The 26,301-nt window shown below is 49.0% G+C and overlaps 1 protein-coding gene across 6 annotated transcripts in view; it reads right to left on the bottom strand.

Moving 5' to 3' along the window:
• ERCC2 (ERCC excision repair 2, TFIIH core complex helicase subunit) overlaps positions 1 to 26,301 on the bottom strand; it is a 76,915-nt gene that overhangs the window by 17,226 nt on the left and 33,388 nt on the right. For 5 of the 6 annotated variants that reach the window (XM_073561236.1, XM_073561237.1, XM_073561238.1 and 2 more), the window contains 23 exons: positions 22,424 to 22,553; positions 17,536 to 17,635; positions 9,498 to 9,575; positions 9,049 to 9,111; positions 8,862 to 8,975; positions 8,677 to 8,793; positions 8,468 to 8,584; positions 8,273 to 8,396; positions 8,108 to 8,204; positions 7,818 to 7,951; positions 7,529 to 7,697; positions 6,945 to 7,063; positions 6,797 to 6,866; positions 6,492 to 6,561; positions 6,309 to 6,410; positions 6,147 to 6,210; positions 5,958 to 6,079; positions 5,754 to 5,846; positions 5,609 to 5,681; positions 4,366 to 4,436; positions 4,142 to 4,285; positions 2,235 to 2,378; positions 1,386 to 1,472 (listed from right to left, as the gene is read on the bottom strand). In XM_073561236.1, the coding sequence (XP_073417337.1) occupies positions 1,386 to 1,472; positions 2,235 to 2,378; positions 4,142 to 4,285; positions 4,366 to 4,436; positions 5,609 to 5,681; positions 5,754 to 5,846; positions 5,958 to 6,079; positions 6,147 to 6,210; positions 6,309 to 6,410; positions 6,492 to 6,561; positions 6,797 to 6,866; positions 6,945 to 7,063; positions 7,529 to 7,697; positions 7,818 to 7,951; positions 8,108 to 8,204; positions 8,273 to 8,396; positions 8,468 to 8,584; positions 8,677 to 8,793; positions 8,862 to 8,975; positions 9,049 to 9,111; positions 9,498 to 9,575; positions 17,536 to 17,635; positions 22,424 to 22,428 (2,277 nt within the window). In that variant the 5' untranslated portion in view covers positions 22,429 to 22,553. The remainder of the gene's footprint in view (positions 1 to 1,385; positions 1,473 to 2,234; positions 2,379 to 4,141; positions 4,286 to 4,365; positions 4,437 to 5,608; positions 5,682 to 5,753; positions 5,847 to 5,957; positions 6,080 to 6,146; positions 6,211 to 6,308; positions 6,411 to 6,491; positions 6,562 to 6,796; positions 6,867 to 6,944; positions 7,064 to 7,528; positions 7,698 to 7,817; positions 7,952 to 8,107; positions 8,205 to 8,272; positions 8,397 to 8,467; positions 8,585 to 8,676; positions 8,794 to 8,861; positions 8,976 to 9,048; positions 9,112 to 9,497; positions 9,576 to 17,535; positions 17,636 to 22,423; positions 22,554 to 26,301) is intronic. The other variant, XM_073561239.1, reaches the window with a different exon arrangement.

The following is a 26,301-nucleotide window of genomic DNA, read 5'->3' as shown; positions in this document are numbered from 1 at the left end:
ACAGCAGTGAGAAGTCCACCGCTAACATCTTAGCAACAATGAAACATTGGAGTAATGAGAAGCGTCGGATAAGTGACGATCGCTGAACTATTGGGGTGCGGATCAAAGGAAGGAGGAGGACGCGGCTCTCTACTGCCACCTGTGGGACACTCCAACCCTACAACCCTATCAATCAATGCTTTCACCAAAAGGAGAAGATTTCGATTTTCAGACAGGCGTTTGGCGGATTAAGGCTCTTCGTCAGTGCAGTTTGGATGCTGGTGGTTTTCACAGAGACGTGCGGAGGACCAGTAATAAGAGGCACTGCATCGGTGAAAAGTGCTGCACTAGTGAGAGGCGTCACTTTAATGGAAGTCAGTAATAGTGCTGCACTAATGAGATGTGTCAGGAATAGTGCCGCACTAATGAGAAGAGCAAGTAATAGTGCCACACTAGTAAGAGGAGCAAGTAATAGTGCCGCACTAATGAGAAGTGTCACTAATAGTGCCGCACTAATGAGAAGAGTCAGTAATAGTGCCACACTAATGAGAAGAGCAAGTAATAGTGCCGCACTAATGAGAAGTGTCAGTAATAGTGACGCACTAATGAGAAGTGTCAGTAATAGTGCCGCACTAATGAGAAGAGTCAGTAATAGTGCCGCACTAATGAGAAGAGTCAGTAATAGTGCCGCACTAATGAGAAGTGTCAGTAATAATGCCGCACTAATGAGAAGAGTCAGTAATAGTGCCGCACTAATGAGAAGAGCAAGTAATAGTACCGCACTAATGAGAAGTGTCAGTAATAGTGCCGCACGAAAGAGAAGAGTGAGCAATAATGCCGCACTAATGAGAAGTGTCAGTAATAGTGCCGCACTAATGAGAAGAGTCAGTAATAGTGCCGCACTAATGAGAAGTGTCAGTAATAGTGCTGCACAAATGAGAAGAGTCAGCAATGATGCCGCACTAGTGAGAAGAGTCAGTAATAGTGCCGCACTAATGTGTAGAGTCAGTAATAGTGCCGCACTAATAAGAAGAGTCGGTAATAGTGCTGCACTAATGAGAAGTGTTGGAAATAGTGAACTGAGTGCAGAATGGGTCACTATTAAATACATCCGAACATATCAGAGAGCTAGAAAACTGTAGAGTGAGAGCGGGACGGGGTGGGATGAGTGGAGAAGTCCTCACTTCACACACAGATTGCACCAATCAGAAGATTCCCAATAATGATACGTGCAGCACCGATGCGAAATGTAGCAATTTATTCTATATGTAAAAACCTATACAGAGATCCCCACAGAGACCCCTATCCCAAGGTCACATCCTGGACACAAGTCAGGACTGGAGGACAACCTGAGGGCTGGCAAGCCGAGGACCCTCACATCCAGCTCACGTCTGCGGAGTTCACACCTGATGAGCGATCTCCTGGATCTTCTGCAGCATGTCCTCAGACTGCAACTGCTCCAGCGTCAACAGAGACAAGCCGAGCTGGTCCTCCTACAGAAGAAACAGAGAATATGAGCAGTGGGAAGAGGACATGAGTAGAGACAAAGGAAACATGAACAAAGACAGAAGAAATGAGCATTGGACATGGGACATGATCAGAGGACATGAGACACGAGCAGAAGACACGGGACACGAGCAGAGGACACGGGACACGAGCAGAGGACACGGGACACGAGCAGAGGACACGGGACACGAGCAGAGGACACGGGACATGAGCAGAGACAGAGGAGTCATGAGCAGATGGCCGATGACATCGGCAGAGACATAAACAGAAACAGAGGACATGAACAGAGGCAGAGGACACTGGACATAAGCAGAAGACATGGGACATGAGCAGAGGCAGAGGACATGTGCAGAGGCACAGGACATGTGCAGAGGCACAGGACATGAGCAGAGGCAGAGGACATGAGCAGAGGCAGAGGACATGAGCAGAGGACATGGCACATGAGCAGGGGCAGAGGACATGAGCAGAGGCAGAAGACATGGGACATGAGCAGAAGACATGGGACATGAGCAGAGGCAGAGGACATGTGCAGAGGCACAGGACATGAGCAGAGGCAGAGGACATGAGCAGAGGACATGGCACATGAGCAGGGGCAGTCTGGCTGAGTCTTGAAGGCCGGGTCTCTTTGGTAGTCTGGGGACAGGACTTCTCTCTGGCCCAGCCATTAATAGGACACATGAGGCCAGACATGTGATCAGTTCTCAGCTGATGGCTGCAACGTAGAAGAAGTTGTGGGAAAATGAACTCGCCCTGCGGAACGGTTGCGCCATTTCCCTCAGGAAGTGCCGGGAGAGGTGAATGCACTCGTCCACCGTCAGGTTCAGGTTGGCGTCTGTCAGATGTTCCTGAATCCACAGCGGAAGCTTTCCCTTCTTATCGGAGCGTGCGTATCTCTGTGAGGGAGACACAGATCGTCACATGAACACCAGGGCAGAGCCTGTCCTGTCCGCAGCTATCACATGTACACCAGGGAGGAGTCTGTCCTGTCACCAGCTATCACACATACATCAGGGCGGAGCATGTCTTGTCAGCAGCTATATCACATGTACATCAGGGTGGAGCCTGTCCTGTCAACAGTGATCCTATGTACATCAGGGAGGAGCCTGTCCTGTCAGCAGCAATATCATATGTACACCAGGCAGGAGCCTGCCTTGTCAGCAGCAATCACATGTACACCTGGGCGGTGCCTGTCCTGTCAGCAGCGATCACATGAACATCAGGGAGGAGCCTGTCCTGTCAGCTACAATCACGTGTACACCAGGGCGGAGCCTGTCCTGTCAGCAGCGATCACATGTACACCAGGGCGGAGCCTGTCCTGTCAGCAGCGATCATGTGTACACCAGGGTGGAGCCTGTCCTGTCACCAGCTAAGACATGTACACCAGGGGGGTGCCTGTCCTGTCAACAGCTATCACATGTACACCAGGGAGGAGTCTGTCCTGTCACCAGCTATCACACATACATCAGGGCGGAGCATGTCTTGTCAGCAGCTATATCACATGTACATCAGGGTGGAGCCTGTCCTGTCAACAGTGATCCTATGTACATCAGGGAGGAGCCTGTCCTGTCAGCAGCAATATCATATGTACACCAGGCAGGAGCCTGCCTTGTCAGCAGCAATCACATGTACACCTGGGCGGTGCCTGTCCTGTCAGCAGCGATCACATGAACATCAGGGAGGAGCCTGTCCTGTCAGCTACGATCACGTGTACACCAGGGCGGAGCCTGTCCTGTCAGCAGCGATCACATGTACACCAGGGCGGAGCCTGTCCTGTCAGCAGCGATCATGTGTACACCAGGGTGGAACCTGTCCTGTCACCAGCTAAGACATGTACACCAGGGGGGTGCCTGTCCTGTCAACAGCTATCACATGTACACCAGGGGGAGCTTGTCCTGTCAGCAGCGATCAAGTGTACACCAGGGCGGAGCCTGTCCTGTCAACAGCTATATCACATGTACACCAGGGAGGAGCCTGTCCTGTCAGCAGCTATCACATGACACCAAGGCAGAGCCTGTCCTGTCAGTAGCGATCACGTGTACACCAGGGTGGAGCCTATCCTGTCACCAGCTTACACATGTACACCAGGGCGGAACCTGTCCTGTCAACAGTGATCACATGTACACCAGGGCGGAGCCTGTCTTGTCAGCAGCGATCACATGTACACCAGGGCGTAGCTTGTCCTGTCAGCAGCGATCACGTGTACACCAGGGAGGAGCCTGTCCTGTCAACAGCTATATCACATGTACACCAGGGAGGAGCCTGTCCTGTCAGCAGCTATCGCATGTACACCAAGGCGAAGCCTGTCCTGTCAGTAGCGATCACGTGTACACCAGGGTGGAGCCTGTCCTGTCACCAGCTAATACATGTACACCAGGGCGGAGCCTGTCCTGTCAACAGCGATCACATGTACACCAGGGCGGAGTCTGTCTTAGCAGTGATCACGTGTACACCAGGGCGGAGCCTGTCCTGTCAACAGCTATATCACATGTACACCAGGGAGGAGCCTGTCCTGTGTCCTGTCAGCAGCGATGACATGTACACCAAGGCGGAGCTTGCCCTGTCCTTTGTGTTGTGTCCACACGGGACCTCAGCTCCCTGCAGTTTACAACACATTAGAAACAGCGGATCAGTCACCAGCACGGAGTGATCACATCACCTTATCAGCAAACAGCATGATCCCGTAGTCAGTCTTCCCACGGATCGCTCGGCCGACGCACTGCGCCGCATGTCTCATTGCATCGAACGTCAGGAAATCATTCTCCCGCAGGTGGAACTGATCTCGCAGGAACTGGAGGCGAGCCTGGAGGACGAGAGGCGGAAAGAGAGGAGACGTTACACTGAGAGAGAAGGCGCCATGAGCTGCAGGGTCCAATCACGCACCTTCAGGATTCGGCTCTGGGTGTACACGTACGGGACCCCGAACATGATCACAGCTCGGCCATAATGGTGGACTGTGGGGAAGGAGCAGACACAGGGTCACCAGGATGTAATACAGGGCCCTGGTCACATAATATAATAAGAAGGCCTCAGTCACGTGATGTAATACGGAGGCACATGGTCATGTGACATAATACGGAGGCCCTCCGGTCACGTGACATACTATGGAGACTTCAGGCCGCATGACATAATACGGAGGCCCCCTGTCACGTGACGTAATACAGAGTCCCTTGGCCATGTGACATAATACGGAGGCCCCCTAGTCATATGACTTAATAAGGAGGCCACATGTCGTAATATGGAGACCACCGTCCACGTGATGTAATATGGAGGCCCCCGGTCACATGACATAATACCGAGGCCCCTGGTCATGTGCCGTAATACAGAGGCTCCCGGTCACGTTATGTAATACAGAGATCCCCGGTAATGTCATGTAATATGCAGGCCCCTGCCCACATGACATAATATGGAGGCCCCTGGCCACGTGGCAAAATATGGAGGCTCCCAGTCAAATGATGTAATATGGAAGGCCCGATCACAGAACACAATAGGGAGTCCCCAGTTACATGACATAATACAGAGGTCCTGATCACATGACACAATACAGAGGCCCCCGGTCATGTGACGTAATATGGAGGTCCCCTGGTCATATCATGAAATATGGAGGCCCCCGCTCACGTGACGGAATATGGAGGCCCCCTGGTCATATCATGTAATATGGAGGCCCCTGGTCATGAGACGTAATACGGAGGCCCCCTGGTCATGTGCCGTAATACAGAGGCTAAAGTTCACGTTATGTAATACAGAGATCCCCGGTAATGTCACGTAATATGCAGGCCCCTGCCCACATGACATAATATGGAGGCCCCTAGCCACGTGGCAAAATATGGAGGCTCCCAGTCAAATGATGTAATATGGAGGGCCCGATCACAGAACACAATAGACATAATACAGAGGTCCTGATCACATGACACAATACAGAGGCCCCCGGTCATGTGACGTAATATGGAGGTCCCCTGGTCATATCATGTAATATGGAGGCCCCTTGGTCATGTAATGTCATACGGAGGCCACAGGTCACATGGCGTCATACGGAGGCCCCTAGGCACATGATATAATATGGAGGGCCCTGGTCATGTGACACAATACGGAGGTCCTGATGACATGTCACCTATCTGCCACTTACCGAAATCAATTCCTTCAGACACTTTTCCCCGAGCGACAGACAGTAAGATGGCTCCCCGTCCGTTCTCACAGGCCTGGAATTATAAATGAAGGTGAGAATATGGTCCCCTTTGGAGCATTGGGCCCTGTCCAATCCCCTGCCTCACCTCCTGATACTTCTCTAGGGCCACACTGGTCTCAGCCCCATCTTGGGTTTCTATGAAGATCAGCTTATTCCTCTGGATGTTCTCCAGGATTCCCTAGTGGGACACGGTGGATTGCGATAGTGGTGAAAGGCCCTCACTGACCACAGCGGTGGAGTCACTGTCACGAGGCACGTCTCCCAGCCCCTTACATTAGGAGGCACCTACCTGCTCATACCATGAGGCCACAATGTTCTCCATATACTGGTAACTGGTGAAAAATCCCACTATCCCATCAGGGACCACAGCAGACATCTCCAGGAGAAGATTCCCATAATTCCGCATGACAGCTGTGGGGTCAGAGGTCAGTCACGTGACGCAGAGAGTACCATGGAGATACAGGACCCGATCTCTTACCCAGATCCTCCCTTGTCTCAAACTTGGAGCTCATGGCGACTTGGTCGTTTCCTCGGGCAACAACCTACGGAGATGGAAGAGGTTTCCACTAAGGTCTGGTTGCCATGGTTACCGCCCTACCTGGAGGGGCTCTATTCTCTGACCATATGATGCTCTTCTTACCATCGGACACAGGCAGACCCGGGCCAGGGTCATAGTGAACGTTGCCATGGTCACAGGCCGGAAGTCCAGGATTTTAGGGTAGATGTCTAGTGGGGAGAGAGTCTGCGGGAGAAAGGAGTTAGGGGTGAGATCATGCACGTATGATGGGGTGTGGAGCAGAGTAGGTAGCCGAGCGCCACGTACCCCAGATGTGATGATGACCGACTGAAACCTCTGGAACACCGGCTTTATAGCGAGTGACGAGTCCAGGCAGCTGCGGGCGAAAAGAGGGAATGTGTGAGATGTCACTCACTGCGTTATGAGACCACGGAGGCTCCGAGCCACACAGGGGGCCGGGAGAGGAAGCTCAGACCTAAGGATCAAGTCAGGGAAGAGGAGCAGCCAAAAGACATACAATACTCTCCACAGCCCACTGGTGCCCCAGGGTCCTGACAACTACACCATCCCCATCCGCTGACCAGTAATAGGAGGCAACAGGTGGGGGTCACCTGAAGTGTAACACGGGGTTACTGATCGTTGGCGTCCGGTCTTCAAATGGCTCAATGATGATCATAAAACCTGAGGGAACAAAGATCCAAGTATGAGGGGCATGGACGAGGCAAATATTGGGGATTGGACTGGAACCAGGACTCTCACCCTTGGTGTACGTGCTGACGAGCGTGGCAAAGTTAGTGATGAGGGTGAGAGGAGACAGGTCCGTGATGTCTGCAATCTCCAGCGTCCGTGTGAGTGAGCGCAGCCGCTCCGCGCAGAACCTACAGCATCAGAGACAAGTGGTTGTGGGCACGATGCAGGAACCGTGGAAGAACGCGGGAACATGTGGGAGGACGCGGGAACACGTGGGAGGACGCAGTAACATGTGGGAGGATGCGGGAAAATGTGGGAGAATGCGGGAAAACGTGGGAGGACGCAGTAACACGTGGGAGGACGCAGGAACATGTGGGAGGACACAAAAATATGTGGGAAAACAAAAATATGGGACATGGGAGGATGCAGGAACAAGCAGGAAAACGCAGTAACACGTGGGAGGACGCAGTAACACGTAGAAGGACGCACTAACATGTGGGAGGACACAAAAAGACGTGGGAGGACACGGGAACAAGTGGGAGGACACGGAAACACGTGGGAACAGGTGTGAGGATGTGTGCAGCGGTGGGTCAAGGACAGAGGAACGGCCTGATGTCTGATTCCAAATATCATGACACAACAGACCTACTCACCTCATCGGCTTCCGTTCAATGCAGACTTTCTCATAAAGGTCACGCAGAAAGGCGGCCGGACCCTCCTGGGTCACATGTCCTGAACGCAGACGAGACTTGACATAGCCAATTAAACGCCGCAAGAAGCCCAGGAAGTGCAGGGCATTGCGTATACAACCGGGCACAGCCTCTGCCAGAGAAATGAGGGTGACCTCATATTATAAATATAGATCTGCAGGAAGTGAAGACCCCCTCACCACTGTGCATACCACCATAAACAGGCGTATATAGTCACCCCCACCCATCTCACCTTGCAGGATCTCATCCGGCAGTACAGGATTCGCTAGATAAACATCCGTCTCACGGGCGACCGTGGCCTCACGCAGACCCTCCACCAACCGGGCGTATTCTTGTTTCAATTTCTGCTCATCAGTTTCTTTAATCCTAAAAGTAAACCAGAGACTCAGGGAGACCCCCTCAGTGATCCCCTCAACTCCTCCATTGCCTTGTTCACCCCACTATGACCGTCCACCTCACCCACTTTGCAATTTACTCCCACATCCCCCCTCGCGGCTTGCATTGTGCCCCCCGCTCACTCACTTTTGGATGGCAGTGTTCAGGGTGTCGATGTTATTCTGGCAGCGCTCCAGGGTCCGGCGTGTGATAGTGACGCTCATGGAGTCGATGCAAACATTATCTACGGAGGAGTCAGGAAGGTTTAGTGAGAATCACAATGAGGGGGATAAACAATAAGATCCAACTCACCGATGTTATGAGCTTCATCAAAAACAACCACAGATTTCTTGGCCAGTTCCCGGGACACCTGATCGGCGATTTTGGGATCCAGAAGGTAATGATAACTGTACACGATGACATTGCACTGAGACAGCTGAGGGGAGACAGGCAGGATAAGCAGGGGTCCGGAGGGGCTACACGGAACGCCCAGAACCACATACTTACAGCATGGCGGGCCAGGTAGTATGGACACCACCCGCGCTGCCTCCCCAGAGTCCGAAGGTCATCAAGATTGTAAATCCCGGGAGGAAGTGGAGACTCCCTGCCAATCGCATCAAACTCCTGCGGACAAGGAAGAGTAAATGTTCTGCGCGAGAGCCAAGACTTAATCTCCAGGCAACCCAAACCCTGGCCTCATCCAACCTCTATCTTACCTCATAGAAGCGGCAGGAGGGGACGTTGGGGTCTCGCTGCCTCTGTGCCCTCACAAAGGAAGCCGTTAGGCTGTGGCATCGACCATCAATCTCTTTGCCAAACCGGAGAGCGCTGACCTATAAAGAGAAGAACACGGAATAACGAGGCTAGAGTGCAGCCGGAAGCACCAAGATCGAACACCGACCTCTGGATTCACACACAAATTACGTCTGGAGCTCAGAGCCAAAGCCAAGAAATTCAGCTTCTCCCCTGTCTGGGCCTGTATGTAGTCCGTCAGCTTCCGGAGCTCCTCCACCACCTGCAAGTAGTGACCATGTCATGAGTGAGAAGACCGACAATGCCCAGGCATGGCGGCCACCGCCAGACCTCACCTTCTCTATCTCTGGGACGGTCCGCGAGCAGTAGACCAGCTTGGTCACTTCCAAAGGATACGTCTGGAAAATAACATCAGATATTAAGAAAACAGGCAAGAACACGGGCCCCATCCTTGTCACAGAAGGATGAGGAGGGCCTGGTACCTATCATACACTTAGTATAAGGTGCATACAAAATGATGAAGAAAGGACCAATATCTATCATACACTCAGTATATAGTGCACACAGAGGGACGAGGAGGGCCCGGTACCCATCATGCACTCAGTATAAGGTGCATACAGAAGGATGAGGAATGAACCAATATCTATCATACACTCAGTATACAGTGCACACAGAGGGACGAGGAAGGCCCGGTACCTATCATACACACAGTATATAGTGGACACAGAGGGATGAGGAGGTCCCGGTACCTAACATACATACAGAGTACAGTAAAGAAACTAACTCTTTGATAGGCCACGATCAGAGACAGCAGCGACACCGTCTTCCCAGTCCCCGATGGCATCTCCAAGACCCCATGACCCTGCAGGGAAAACACAGGACAAGTGAGGTGTGTGCCCCCATCACATGATCCCGGCTCAGCCAATCATAGCCTTTATTTATTATATATTGTGAGGCAGTGACCGGGGTCATATGCAAGGGTCGCTATGTGTTCCCCAGGATGCACACAGAGGCGTATTGAGGTCGCGGGAGTGCATTGCAGTCACAGGCATAGCAGTGGTTGCAATCTATATATATATAAAATTGAATGTGTGTGTGTGTGTGTGTGTGTATCACCAACCAATAACGAAGCATCTTTCATTTCACCAGAGCTGTTTAAAAGAAGCTGAGCTATGATTGGTTGCTATGAGCAACAGTTTTCCTTGCAACCAATCACTAAGCATCTTTCATTTCACCAGAGCTGTTTAAAAGAAGCTGAGCTGTGATTGGTTGCTATGAGCAACAGTTTTCCCACACCAGAAAATACCTCAGCAGACACTGACTGGGTAGGAGAAATCTAGCATCCCTGGGAACATAAGCTCCTAGCCATTGTCTGCCCCCCAGAAAGGAGCAGTGAGCACATGACAGAAATGAATCCCCCCCCTGCCCATATACCCATCACACATCCTCCATCTCATAGGCACATCTTCCCTCTTAAAGGGATCTCCGGTATGGAAGTTAGGGCAAATCCCTCAGCGCTCTGATTCTGACCCCAGGCCTCTGTTAAAGGGATCATTGGTATGGAAGTCAGGGCAAATCCCTCAGCGCTCTGATTCTGACCCCATGCTTCTATTAAAGGGATCATTGGTATGGAAGTCAGGGCAAATCCATCCAGTGCTTTGGTTTTGACCCCAGGGTCTCTTAAAGGGATCATTGGTATAGAAGTTAGGGCAATTCCACTAAGCGCTCTGGTTCTGATCCCAGGCCCCTCTTAAAGGGATCCCCGGTACGGAAGTGAGGGCAAATCCCTCAGCGCTCTGATTCTGACCCCAGACTTCTATTAAAGGGATCATTTGGTATGGAAGTCAAGACAAATCCATTCAGCGCTTGGGTTCTATGGAAGTTAGGGCAATTCCACTCAGCGCTCTGGTTCTTTTTTTTTTAAATCCTTTTTATTGAGTTTTCAAAGAAAGACACATATAAGTACAAAAGTCAAACATAAGTAGTACATCTCAAAAATGCCTTTACAAATACCAGCTTAATATGAACAATCCAGAATTGCTGGTACAAATTGCCAAATAACACAACAGTGTAACCCCCCTCTTCCCCCCTACCCTCCAATTTACTCATGTGATGCTTTTATAATCATAAATGAACTTTACACATCTCGACCTGATTCTCCCTCTACTTTCCTGCCCCCTGTTTCATGACCGTGGGTCTACCCCTAATCTCAAGCCACCCAACGTGCCCTGCAAGTCTTCTAGGTTGTACCAAGTTGTGTTCCGGAAGGGTGAGACCAGAGCAATGATGTCCTCTCTGGAAAACTGTTGCAAAATAAAATCCTTCCATTTTGAGAAAAATGTTGTCGTCTTACTGTCTTTGTCGCTCTCTGCTTCTATTTTCTCTAGAGGCACCATCCTCTTTAGTTCCACCAGCAGCTGGCGGAGACACGGTACACTCCCATCCAACCATTGTCTTAAAATAAGTCTTTTGTACAGGATTGAAACTGTGTGCAAGAGCTGAGTGTTTGACTTGGTTAGCCTTAAATCAGTGCTCTTATGAAAAATCCATAGCATTTTGTCTAGTGGGAAGTGTATGTTCATCAGGCCTCCCGCCTAATTTTTAATTTCCTCCCACTGAGTGTGTACGAGACCACATTCCCATATACCGTGGAACATGTCTGTCTTGGGGGTGTCGTATTTTGGGCAAGCCTGCCGCCTCTCCTTGTGAGTTTGTGTGACTGATAAATTAAAGCCTAGTATGACTTTATGTATCATTTGGAAGTGAGTATCCCTCCATCTTTCATTTCTTACATGCTTACGCAACTCATTCCACCCAGACAGAATCAATTCCACTACCCCCGTTTCCTGCAGTCTAGTTTCCCAGCCCTTGAACAACTCTTGTGGACCCGAAGGTAGTAGGGTTCCCCCCATGGTCCGGTAAATAGTTGAGATATTCACTTCAGATATGTGTCTTGAAAGAAGATTGTCGCGTTCGGAAGAATAACACTCTTTATGTATGTCTCGTAATTTGGAGAATAAATTGTGTCGCAGCTGAGCATATTGCAAGATATGAGAAGGGTCAAGTCCCCACCTGAGAAAAATCTTGTCTGCCGTCATCCATCTATTTTCTTGAATCTGCATCAGGTTCCCCGTAGTTCTAACTCCTTTTTCCCTACAGATTTGAAACAGAGCATTATCTTTTTCCTGACTAAAGTCGGGGTGTCCCCATGGTGTCAAATATTTAGATATCCTCCATGACATGCCTAGTTTGCATCTTATGGCCTTCCAAGCCGCCCTAGTGTCCCGAAAGATCACTGAATTTCTCACCTTCGGCTCTAATGTCGTGCTTGAGGAGTGCAAGATCGCTGTGAGGTCCCAGGGCTTACACCAGTCCGACTCCAATGTGTAGTCCGAGTGTTTGCTAGTGTGTCTTAGCCAGTCAAGAATGTGTCTGGAAATGCAGGCCAGATTGTACCCTCTGATGTTGGGCAGTGCTATGCCCCCCCTCATCCCTCGATAGCATCAATATATGTTTGCTGATTCTTTTTCTTTCTCTCCATAGAAAGTCAGAAAAGGCTTTGTTGAGCTTGTTTATATCTACATGTCTTAAAAGGAGGGGCAATGTTTGCAGGGGATACAGTAGACGGGAAAAGCTGATCATCTTGATCAGATAGTTCCTTCCTAAGAGCGACAGTGGCAGGTCTTTCCACCTTTTTAGTTCCTGTATTATTTTATTTATGATGGGGGCATAGTTAAGTCTATAGATATCTCTTGAGTCTTTCCCCAAAAAGATCCCCAAATATTTTATCGCCTTGCTTGCTATTGGTATGCCATGTATGGAAGCCTGTCCCTGTTCTAATTGGTCAATTCCTTGAGGCCTATGAGTAAGAAACATAGCCTTGCACTTAGTTTTATTAAGTCTAAACCCCGATATCTCTCCGAAGGTATCCAACTGCCTCATTAAGCCAGGAAGGCCTCTACTTGGGTCTGCCATATAAAGAATAATATCGTCCGCAAAGAAACTAGATTTGATCTCTCTTTCGCCCACTTTAATCCCCTGGAAGCTTGGGCCCGCATTGATAAACCTGGCAAGCGGCTCAATGGCTAGATTAAACAATAGCGGCGAAAGGGGGCAGGCCTGTCTCGTACCTCTCCCTAATGATATTATGTCTGACAGAAACCCCGGTGTGTGAACTCTGGCTTTGGGATTAGTATATATCGAGGACAAGAGGTTTCTGAATCCTCCATGCACACCAAACTTATCCAGCACCTGCTCCAGCCATGGCCACCCCACACTATCAAACATTTTTCTGCATCTAGCATGACCATGGCTGGAGCTCCTCCCCGATGGTCTCCCAGCCTCACTGCCTCCAGCACCATCATTGAACGCCTTATGGTCCCTACCGCCGATTTCCCCCTCACAAATCCCGCTTGTTCAGGTCCCAATAATTTAGGAAGAATCCCTTCCAGTCTGTCAGCCATAATTTTTGCCACAATTTTTAAATCTTGGTTGATCAAAGAGATAGGGCGAAAGTTGGCCGGGTTATCAGTGGGTTTATCACGCTTTGGGACAAGTTTAATATAGGCTGTGTTCATGTGATCAGAAATGGCTTCGCCTCTTAGGAAATCATTGTACAGATTTTTCAAACGCGGGGCGATCAGGTCCTTCAAAATTTTATAGAGGCTGGCGTCAAACCCGTCCGGCCCAGGGGCTTTATGAATATTTAGATCCCCAATAACTCTAGAAATCTCTTCCTCTGTTATTTCCCTGTTTAACTCTAATAGATCAGTTTCAGAGATCAACGGGAGTTCCACTCCCTCCAGCCATCTCCTTCTCTGCACCTGATCAGACCGTCGGGGTTCGTATAGAGAAGCGTAAAACCTCCCCAAAATGCTGTTTATTTCTCGCGGGTCAGTCGTTATGGAGTCATCTTGTCTTTTGAGTGTTACTATTTGAGTCCCTGGACATCTACCTTTGGCTAGGTTAGCCATCATGCGTCCAGCTTTGTCACCAAACCTGTGGAGCTCGGCATCCGTCAATGACTTCCCCAACATCTCCTTCTTTCTGGCCCACGTGTCAAATTCTGACTTCGCTTCCAACCAAGCTTTTTTACTGACCTCAATGGGGTGCCCTTGAAACTTATTGTACGCTTGTCTAACAGAGTTACTTGTCTTTAAATATTGGTCGGTCACTCTCCTCTTTACCATTAAAGTGTGTGCTATTATTTTACCTCTGAGAATGGCTTTAGCCGCCTCCCAGAGTAGTGTGTGGTCCGTTGTGGATTGGTGGTTGTGATGCAAATACTCTGACCACAACTCTCGCAACAGTTTGGCGAAGTCTTTGTCTTTTTTTAAGAAATGAGGGAACCTCCATATTATGTCCGAGCCTTTTGGGTGCATATCAAATAAGGTCAGGACAACTGGAGCATGATCTGAATTTACTAGATCACCTATCTTGGCCTCCTTAACCTTTGCATTTAGGCTTTCGCTAACCAGGAACATGTCAATACGGGACCATGAATTGTGCGGGTGTAAATAGTGGGTGTATTGCCGCTCGACCGGGTGATGTTGTCTCCATACATCCCCGGTCATTAGGTCAGTTGCAAAATTGCACAGAGGAGAGTTTCCCCTCTCCGTAGTAGCGCTGCTTCCACCCCTCCCACTTTTCGATCTGTCCTCCGAATCCAGCATTACCTCATTCATGTCTCCTCCAATTATCAAGTTATGTGCGCCAGAAGTCATAATTGAGGTGCAAAGGGTTTGGAAAAACACATCCCTGGCCGAGTTGGGGGCATAAACATTATGGATGTCTAATATTCCGCTAGGAGTTTCTAAGACTACTCTGACATGTCTTCCTTGATCATCAAGTTGGTACGTTACCAGTTTGTGCAGAAGTGTTTTGTTGACCAGAATTATCACCCCCGCCTGCCTTCCCTTGGCTCCCGACCCATAAACCTCTCCCACCCAAAGTCTGTGCATAAGGAACATGTCATGTTGAGGCAAATGTGTCTCCTGGAGCAGGACTATGTCTCCACGCAATCTCTTCAGGTGCCTAAGCACTAAGGATCTTTTTTCTGGGGTCTTAAGACCCTTAACATTCCATGTTATGATCTTAACCATTCGTGGTAACAATGTGGCTCGATGACAAGCGATCTGTCTGTGTAAAAAGTATTGGGCGGGATAGCCAAAGTCCGCCTCCAGGAGTGTTATGAGAAGTGAACCAAATCTTGACAAAAGCATCTAAAGTGTTACAGCACATATCAAGCCAAACCCAATTAGTCCCCGAACTGAATACACCAACACGGGAAACATTTTCAACATTCCCTTCCCCACCCATCCCTTCCCTTCCCCCCCTTGCCATGTATATCACTAGTACTTCCATTTTTTCCAACATGGCCCTCCACTACCTTCTCCTCAACCTGGCCAACTTGACATAGTTGCAGTACCGGCTATATATAAAGAAAAAGTAAAACTTTGGAAATATAAAGACATAAAAATTGGGAACGGATAGAGTACAATCAACTTATATCTACGTGCTGCAGCAATTCTCAAAAGTTTGTGAGACCTTCTTCACTTTAGAGTAATCACGCAACGATTTAAGGTACAACATCAACAGACACCATCAATGAGATCCTCCTGTCTGGAGATGCCCTTGTAGAAAAGCCTTCCTAGTGGAGCTTTCATGTCTTCAGGCGGTCTGAGCGGTTGCCGCTTTCCTCACTTTCTCTTTCCTCGTCGCGACGTCCATTGGGAGATCACGTGGGAGATGACATGAACGCCCTCGTGGCTTCGCTGGAGTCCCTCCAAATTTTAAAGGAGCCATCCGTGTGCCTCGTTTTGAGGACAGCAGGGTAAAGTAGCTGGAACTGGATGCCTTTCTTGTAGAGGGAGGCTACAGACCTCACTGAAGGCCCTGCGGTTTTTAGTGACTTCTGGTGAAAAATCCTCAAAGATGACAACCTTATGTCCTTGGAGCATGAGTGGCTGTCGCCTGGCCCTAAAAAGGCGCAGAATTTTGTCCTTATCCTTGAAATCCAGATACTTTGCAATAGCCTGGCGAAGTCTCTGAGTACGTTGGTCACCGTGCCCCGCTCCACTTAGGCGCGTGTCTCTGGCCATGCTCCCTCCATGCCGGCCTACCCTGTGTGCTCTTTCCACCTTGCACTTATCTTGTATTCCTAGGGCTGTAGGCAGTTCTTGTTCAAAAATCTCATTGAGTTGCTGATATGTGACAGATACGAGTAGCCCCACTAGATGCAGGTTATTTCTTCGGGACCTGTTTTCTAGGTCCTCAAGTTTGTCCCTCAGCCATGTGCCCTGTTATCGGGACAATTCCAGCTCCTGTTCAAGCTGAATTGTCCAATCTTCCATATCTGACACCCTCTGCTCCAAGTGCCCCAGCCTGCTGGCATGTTGCGCTGATATTTCCTGGATCTCTTCTAAAGCGTCTTTTACTGCCTCCTTCACTGCAGATTTTATATCTCCCGTGAGGTATCCTGCCACCTCTCTTGCCAGCTCCCTGCGGTCTCCCTGTATAAGCGTCCCCGTCACCGGACCTTCCCCGCTCTGTGATTCCGGCCGGCGGTGTCCTTTGGGGCTTTATGTGGGTTCCCCCTGTCTCTTCCCGTTCTGACCTGGGTGTTTTCAGCTGCGCCTCCGGGTTTCCCTTACTACTGAGCTTCCCGCTTTGTGGCGCTGCTGCAGCCACCGCCATCTTGGGGATCTCTCCTGCCATCCCACGTGCTCCCGCGGCTCTGCTCTTGCCACCCGTGCTTCGGAGCAGCAGTCCACGGTGCCTCCGGTATGCGGTGATGTCAGCGGTCACCTTTCCTTTGAGTAGCGCGCACCAGTGGTCTATTTAAGTCGCTCAATATCAGGCTGAAGCGCAGAGCTCCCTCACCCCGCTGCAGCCACGCTGGCGCCGGAACCGGAAGTCCTAGCGCTCTGGTTCTGACCCCAGGCTCTCTTAAAGGGATCCCTGGTATGGAAGTCAGGGCAATTGCCTTCAAATGCTCTGGTACTGACCCCAGGCCTCTCTCAAAGGGATCTCCTGTATGGAAGTTGGGGCAAATCCGTCAGCGCTCTGAATCTGACCCCAGGATTCTATTAAAAGGATCATTGGTATGCAAGTCAGGGCAAATCCACTCAGCACTCTGGTTCTGATCCCAGGCTCTTTTAAAGGGATCCCCGGTATGGAAGTTAGGGCAATTCCACTCAGCGATCTGGTTCAGACACCAGTCTCTCTTAAATGGATCATTGGTATGGAAGTTAGAGCAATTCCACTCAGCGCTCTGATTCTGACCCCAGGCCCCTCTTAAAAGGATCCCCAGTATGGAAGTGAGGGAAAATCCACTCTGCACTCTGATTCTGACCCCAGGCCCCTCTTAAAGGGATCCCCGGTATGGAAGTGAGGGCAAATCCACTCTGCGCTCTGATTCTGACTCAACGTAGCACAGTGGTGCGGTCACCCACAGCAACCGGTCTTGGATGTGGACTGTCTTGTTTCCCGATTGCAATCCGTGTGCTATTATTTATGTGAGTTTGGACATTAAATATGTTTTGCTCTGAACTTTGCTTGGTCACTGCCTGTCTGTTACATGGCACCAACCCCGCTGCACTACAATATGTATTTACTCCGCAGCTCCGCACAGAAATCGTCATTATCTCCAGAGCTGTTCACAATCTAAACTCCCAATGAACGATAAAGGAGAATAAACGGAGAATCGGGAGGAAAAACTAAAGAGACACGGATCATCATCCCTACACACGTCAGTAATGCCACCATCAACATCATCACTACCTGCGATCTCTGCCACCAAGAATACCCCTCCCCGGCATCACCTTGGCATCCAATGTCCTCTTCAGCTCCAGCATATAGGAGTACTGCTCCGGATAGATGTACTCATAGGGAAAGTGCACCAGCAGCCCCTCAATATTCAGCCTGGAGGAGGGCACAAAGCACATTACTACAGTATACACAGCTGTATATAGGGGTATACAGTATAATACAGCTGTATATAGGGGTATACAGTATATAGAGTGCTGTATACAAGATTGTACAGTATAATACAGTTGTATACTATATATACAGCTCTGTATAGAATTATAAAGTATAGCTGAAGAGCCCGGCGCTGCCCGGGCATAGTAACTAACTGTGGTTAGTTATAACAAATTATAATTATCCTCCATCCCATAGTCCCGTGCCCATATACCCATCATACATATCCACCATCCAATAGGCCCATGCCCATATACCCATCATACATATCCTCCATCCCATAGTCCCATGCCCATATACCCATCATACATATCCTCCATCCCATAGTCCCATGCCCATATACCCATCATACATATCCTCCATCCCATAGTCCCATGCCCATATACCCATCATACATATTCTTCATCTCATAGTCCCATGCCCATATACCCATCATACATATCCTCCATCCCATAGTCCCGTGCCTATATACCCATCATACATATCCTCCATCCCATAGTCCTGTGCCCATATACCCATCATACATATCCGCCATCCCATAGTCCCGTGCCCATATACCCGTCATACATATCCTCCATCCTATAGTCCAGTGACCATATACCCATCACACATCCTCCATCCCATAGTCCCATGACCATATACATATATATAAGAGTGTACAGTATAATACAGTTGTATACTATATATACAGCTCTGTATAGAATTATAAAGTATATTGAGAGCTGTATACAGGGGTATACAGTATATAGAGAGCTGTATACAGGGGTATATAGTATACAGAGCGCTGTATACAGTATAATATAGCTGTATAGAGGGGTAAACAGTATAATAAAGTACATATACAGCTGTGTATAGCGGTATACAGTATAATACAGTATAGAGAGGTATACGGTATAATATAGCTGTATATAGGGGTATACAGTATACAGTGGGGCAAAAAAGTATTTAGTCAGTCAGCAATAGTGCAAGTTCCACCACTTAAAAAGATGAGAGGCGTCTGTAATTTACATCATAGGTAGACCTCAACTATGGGAGACAAACTGAGAAAAAAAAATCCAGAAAATCACATTGTCTGTTTTTTTTTCATTTTATTTGCATATTATGGTGGAAAATAAGTATTTGGTCAGAAACAAAATTTCATCTCAATACTTTGTGATATATCCTTTGTTGGCAATGACAGAGGTCAAACGTTTTCTGTAAGTCTTCACAAGGTTGCCACACACTGTTGTTGGTATGTTGGCCCATTCCTCCATGCAGATCTCCTCTAGAGCAGTGATGTTTTTGGCTTTTCGCTTGGCAACACGGACTTTCAACTCCCTCCAAAGGTTTTCTATAGGGTTGAGATCTGGAGACTGGCTAGGCCACTCCAGGACCTTGAAATGCTTCTTACGAAGCCACTCTTTCGTTGCCCTGGCGGTGTGCTTTGGATCATTGTCATGTTGAAAGACCCAGCCACGTTTCATATTCAATGCCCTTGCTGATGGAAGGAGGTTTGCACTCAAAATCTCACGATACATGGCCCCATTCATTCTTTCATGTACCCGGATCAGTCGTCCTGGCCCCTTTGCAGAGAAACAGCCCCAAAGCATGATGTTTCCACCACCATGCTTTACAGTAGGTATGGTGTTTGATGGATGCAACTCAGTATACTTTTTCCTCCAAACACGACAAGTTGTGTTTCTACCAAACAGTTCCAGTTTGGTTTCATCAGACCATAGGACATTCTCCCAAAACTCCTCTGGATCATCCAAATGCTCTCTAGCAAACTTCAGACGGGCCCGGACATGTACAGGCTTAAGCAGTGGGACACGTCTGGCACTGCAGGATCTGAGTCCATGGTGGCGTAGTGTGTTACTTATGGTAGGCCTTGTTACATTGGTCCCAGCTCTCTGCAGTTCATTCACTAGGCCCCCCCGCGTGGTTCTGGGATTTTTGCTCACCGTTCTTGTGATCATTCTGACCCCACGGGGTGGGATTTTGTGTGGAGCACCAGATCGAGGGAGATTATCAGTGGTCTTGTATGTCTTCCATTTTCTAATTATTGCTCCCACAGTTGATTTCTTCACTCCAAGGTGGTTGGCTATTGCAAATTCAGTCTTCCCAGCCTGGCGCAGGGCTACAATTTTGTTTCTGGTGTCCTTTGACAGCTCTTTGGTCTTCACCATAGTGGAGTTTGGAGTCAGACTGTTTGAGGGTGTGCACAGGTGTCTTTTTATACTGATAACAAGTTTAAACAGGTGCCATTACTACAGGTAATGAGTGGAGGAAAGAGGAGACTCTTAAAGAAGAAGTTACAGGTCTGTGAGAGCCAGAAATCTTGATTGCTTGTTTCTGACCAAATACTTATTTTCCACCATAATATGCAAATAAAATGAAAAAAAAAACAGACAATGTGATTTTCTGGATTTTTTTTTCTCAGTTTGTCTCCCATAGTTGAGGTCTACCTATGATGTAAATTACAGACGCCTCTCATCTTTTTAAGTGGTGGAACTTGCACTATTGCTGACTGACTAAATACTTTTTTGCCCCACTGTATATACAGCTGTGTATAGGGGTATACAGTAAAATACAGCTGTATATAGGGGTATACAGTATAATACAGCTATATATAGGGGTATACAGCTGTATATAGGGGTATACAGTATATATACAACTGTGTATAGGGATATACAGTATAATACAGCTGTATATAGGGGTATATGGGGTATACAGTATAATACAGCTGTATATAGGGGTATACAGTATATATACAGCTGTATATAGGGGTATACAGTATATATACAGCTGTATATAGGGGTATACAGTATATATACAGCTGTGTATAGGGGTATTCAGTATAATACAACTGTATATAGGGGTATACAGTATATGTACAGCGGTGTATTGAAGTATACAGTATATAGAGAGCTGTGTCCAGGGGTATATAGAGAGCTGTAAATAGGAGTATACATTATAATAGAGCTGCATATAGAGGTGTACAGTATAAAGTATATATACAGCTATATAAAGGGGTATACAGTATAATACAGCTGTATATAGGGGTATACAGTATAATACAGCTGTATATAGGGGTATACAGTATAATACAGCTGTATATAGGGGTATACAGTATATATACAGCTGTGTATAGGGGTATACAGTATAATACAACTGTATATAGGGGTATACAGTATATGTACAGCGGTGTATTGAAGTATACAGTATATAGAGAGCTGTGTCCAGGGGTATATAGAGAGCTGTAAATAGGAGTATACATTATAATAGAGCTGCATATAGAGGTGTACAGTATAAAGTATATATACAGCTATATAAAGGGGTATACAGTATGTACTGCTATATATATGGTATAAATGGGTATATAGAGAGCTGTGTATAGGGGTATACAGTATAATACACTATAGAGAATGCTCTATATAGAGGTATACTGTATAATATAGCTGTATAAAGGGTCATACAGTATAATACAGCTGTATATAGGGGTATACAGTATAATACAGCTGTATATAGGGGTATACAGTATAATACAGCTGTATATAGGGGTATACAGTATATATACAGCTGTATATAGGGGTATACAGTATAATACAGTATAGAGGTATACGTTATAATATAGCTGTATATAGGGGTATACAGTATAATACAGCAGTATATAGGGGTATACAGTATAATACAGCTGTATATAGGGGTATACAGTATAATACAGTATAGAGAGGTATACGTTATAATATAGCTGTATATAGGGGTATACAGTATATATACAGCTGTGTATAGGGGTATACAGTATAATACAGCTGTATATAGGGGTATACAGTATAATACAGTATAGAGAGGTATACGTTATAATATAGCTGTATATAGGGGTATACAGTATATATACAGCTGTGTATAGGGGTATACAGTATAATACAGCTGTATATAGGGGTATACAGTATAATACAGCTGTATATAGGGGTATACAGTATATATACAGCTGTATATAGGGGTATACAGTATAATACAGTATAGAGAGGTATACGGTATAATATAGCTGTATATAGGGGTATACAGTATATATACAGCTGTATATAGGGGTATACAGTATATATGCAGCTGTGTATAGGGGTATACAGTATAATACAGCTGTATATAGGGGTATACAGTATAATACAGCTGTATATAGGGGTATACAGTATATATACAGCTGTATATAGGGGTATACAGTATAATACAGTATAGAGAGGTATACGGTATAATATAGCTGTATATAGGGGTATACAGTATATATACAGCTGTATATAGGGGTATACAGTATATATGCAGCTGTGTATAGGGGTATACAGTATAATACAACTGGATATAGGGGTATACAGAATATGTACAGCGGTGTATTGAAGTATACAGTATATAGAGAGCTGTGTACAGGGGTATATAGAGAGCTGTAAATAGTATACATTATAATAGAGCTGTATATAGAGGTGTACAGTATAAAGTATATATACAGCTATATAAAGGGGTATACAGTATGTACTGCTATATATATGGGTATATAGAGAGTTGTGTATAGGGGTATACAGTATAATACACTATAGAGAATGCTCTATATAGAGGTATACTGTATAATATAGCTGTATAAAGGGTCATACAGTATAATACAGCTGTATATAGGGGTATACAATATAATACAGCTGTACATGGGGTATACAGTATACAGAGAGCTGAATAATTTACACATTTTGTAATTTCACCGCTTACTTCATTGCTGTCGCTGAGTTCGCATCTACAACAGGTCACGCCCTCCGATATTTCTTTATTGGCTACTTAAGGGGCACACTGGCACGAGTTACGCAGTGGGCTCACGACTGTCCGGTCGCCATTTTTGTTTCTGGCAAGGAAAAATAAAAAAACGAGGTGAAGTCATCTGATGCTGCTGTGACCTATGACCCGAATATAGAGCTAAAATAATGTCTTCAGAAAAATGGCGGCGGACGTGCTGCAAAGCACGATGATGCCAGAGTGATGGTTCGCCAGCGATAAACCGACTATAAGGGCGGGGAGAAAAACAAATACCCGGGGTGGGGTAAACAAGGGATAAACCAAATACCAGCGCGGGGGGACATGAACTAACCCGCTTATGAGGGCGGTGGCCTCAGGCTGCAGGTTAGAGCGGCAATATTTTAGGTCAGAAGCTGCAAAAATCCTTTCCTAAAATCCCCGAGAAACACCTGCAAGATCATAACATTGTTCTCTATAAGAAGCTTCTACTCCCAGTGATGCGGCTTCATTTTTTTTTTTGTTTGTTTTAACACAGTTTTGAAAATGTCACGTCTACATCTCTCCACCACACAACCGGACCCCCCTCTACATCTCTCCACCACACAACCGGACCCCCCTCTACATCTCTCCACCACACAACCGGACCCCCCCTCTACATCTCTCCACCACACAACCGGACCCCCCTCTACATCTCTCCACCACACAACCGGACCCCCCTCTACATCTCTCCACCACACAACCGGACCCCCTCTACATCTCTCCACCACACAACCGGACCCCCCCTCTACATCTCTCCACCACACAACCGGACCCCCCTCTACATCTCTCCACCACACAACCGGACCCCCCTCTACATCTCTCCACCACACAACCGGACCCCCCTCTACATCTCTCCACTCTCCACCACCCAACCGGACCCCCCTCTGCATCTCTCCACCACACAACCGGACCCCCCCTCTACATCTCTCCACCACACAACCGGACCCCCCTCTACATCTCTCCACCACACAACCGGACCCCCCTCTACATCTCTCCACCACACAACCGGACCCCCCTCTACATCTCTCCACCACACAACCGAACCCCCCTCTACATCTCTCCACCACACAACCGGACCCCCCCTCTACATCTCTCCACCACCCAACCGGACCCCCCTCTGCATCTCTCCACCACACAACCGGACCCCCCCTCTACATCTCTCCACCACACAACCGGACCCCCCTCTACATCTCTCCACCACACAACCGGACCCCCCTCTACATCTCTCCACCACACAACCGGACCCCCCTCTACATCTCTCCACCACACAACCGGACCCCCCTCTACATCTCTCCACCACACAACCGGACCCCCTCTACATCTCTCCACCACACAACCGGACCCCCCCTCTACATCTCTCCACCTCACAACCGGACCCCCCTCTACATCTCTCCACCACACAACCGGACCCCCCTCTACATCTCTCCACCACACAACCGGACCCCCTCTACATCTCTCCACCACACAACCGGACCCCCCCTCTACATCTCTCCACCACACAACCGGACCCCCCTCTACATCTCTCCACCACACAACCGGACCCCCCTCTACATCTCTCCACCACACAACCGGACCCCCTCTACATCTCTCCACCACACAACCGGACCCCCCTCTACATCTCTCCACCACACAACCAGACCCCCCTCTACATCTCTCCACCACACAACCGGACCCCCCCTCTACATCTCTCCACCACACAACCGGACCCCCCTCTACATCTCTCCACCACACAACCGGACCCCCCTCTACATCTCTCCACCACACAACCGTACCTCCCCTCTACATCTCTCCACCACACAACCGGACCCCCCCTCTACATCTCTCCACCACACAACCGGACACCCCCTCTACATCTCTCCACCACACAACCGGACACCCCCTCTACATCTCTCCACCACACAACCGGACACCCCCTCTACATCTCTCCACCACACAACCGGACCCCCCCTCTGCATCTCTCCACCACACAACCGGACCCCCCCTCTACATCTCTCCACCACCCAACCGGACCCCCCCTCTACATCTCTCCACCACACAACCGGACACCCCCTCTACATCTCTCCACCACACAACCGGACACCCCCTCTACATCTCTCCACCACACAACCGGACACCCCCTCTACATCTCTCCACCACACAACCGGACCCCCCCTCTGCATCTCTCCACCACACAACCGGACCCCCCCTCTACATCTCTCCACCACACAACCGGACCCCCCTCTACATCTCTCCACCACACAACCGGACCCCCCTCTACATCTCTCCACCACACAACCGGACCCCCCTCTACATCTCTCCACCACACAACCGGACCCCCCTCTACATCTCTCCACCACACAACCGGACCCCCTCTACATCTCTCCACCACACAACCGGACCCCCCCTCTACATCTCTCCACCTCACAACCGGACCCCCCTCTACATCTCTCCACCACACAACCGGACCCCCCTCTACATCTCTCCACCACACAACCGGACCCCCTCTACATCTCTCCACCACACAACCGGACCCCCCCTCTACATCTCTCCACCACACAACCGGACCCCCCTCTACATCTCTCCACCACACAACCGGACCCCCTCTACATCTCTCCACCACACAACCGGACCCCCCCTCTACATCTCTCCACCACACAACCAGACCCCCCTCTACATCTCTCCACCACACAACCGGACCCCCCCTCTACATCTCTCCACCACACAACCGGACCCCCCTCTACATCTCTCCACCACACAACCGGACCCCCCTCTACATCTCTCCACCACACAACCGTACCTCCCCTCTACATCTCTCCACCACACAACCGGACCCCCCCTCTACATCTCTCCACCACACAACCGGACACCCCCTCTACATCTCTCCACCACACAACCGGACACCCCCTCTACATCTCTCCACCACACAACCGGACACCCCCTCTACATCTCTCCACCACACAACCGGACACCCCCTCTACATCTCTCCACCACACAACCGGACCCCCCCTCTGCATCTCTCCACCACACAACCGGACCCCCCCTCTACATCTCTCCACCACCCAACCGGACCCCCCCTCTACATCTCTCCACCACACAACCGGACACCCCCTCTACATCTCTCCACCACACAACCGGACACCCCCTCTACATCTCTCCACCACACAACCGGACACCCCCTCTACATCTCTCCACCACACAACCGGACCCCCCCTCTGCATCTCTCCACCACACAACCGGACCCCCCCTCTACATCTCTCCACCACCCAACCGGACCCCCCTCTGCATCTCTCCACCACACAACCGGACCCCCCCTCTACATCTCTCCACCACACAACCGGACCCCCCCTCTGCATCTCTCCACCACACAACCGGACCCCCCCTCTGCATCTCTCCACCACACAACCGGACACCCCCCCTCTACATCTCTCCACCACACAACCGGACCCCCCTCTGCATCTCTCCACACAACCGGACCCGCCCTGTACAGCTCTGCCACACAACCGAACCCCCCTCTACATCTCTCCACCACACAACCGAACCCCCCTCTACATCTCTCCACCACACAACCGGACCCCCCTCTACATCTCTCCACCACACAACCGGACCCCCCTCTACATCTCTCCACCACACAACCGGAGCCCCCCTCTACATCTCTCCACCACCCAACCGGACCCCCCTCTGCATCTCTCCACCACACAACCGGACCCCCCCTCTACATCTCTCCACCACACAACCGGACCCCCCTCTACATCTCTCCACCACACAACCGGACCCCCCTCTACATCTCTCCACCACACAACCGGACCCCCCTCTACATCTCTCCACCACACAACCGGACC

Source organism: Dendrobates tinctorius, unplaced genomic scaffold, assembly GCF_039654945.1.
Source record: "Dendrobates tinctorius isolate UK_male_01 unplaced genomic scaffold, ASM3965494v1 ptg000315l, whole genome shotgun sequence".
NCBI lineage: Eukaryota > Metazoa > Chordata > Amphibia > Anura > Dendrobatidae > Dendrobates > Dendrobates tinctorius.
This window is presented reverse-complemented; position numbering and strand designations above follow the sequence as displayed.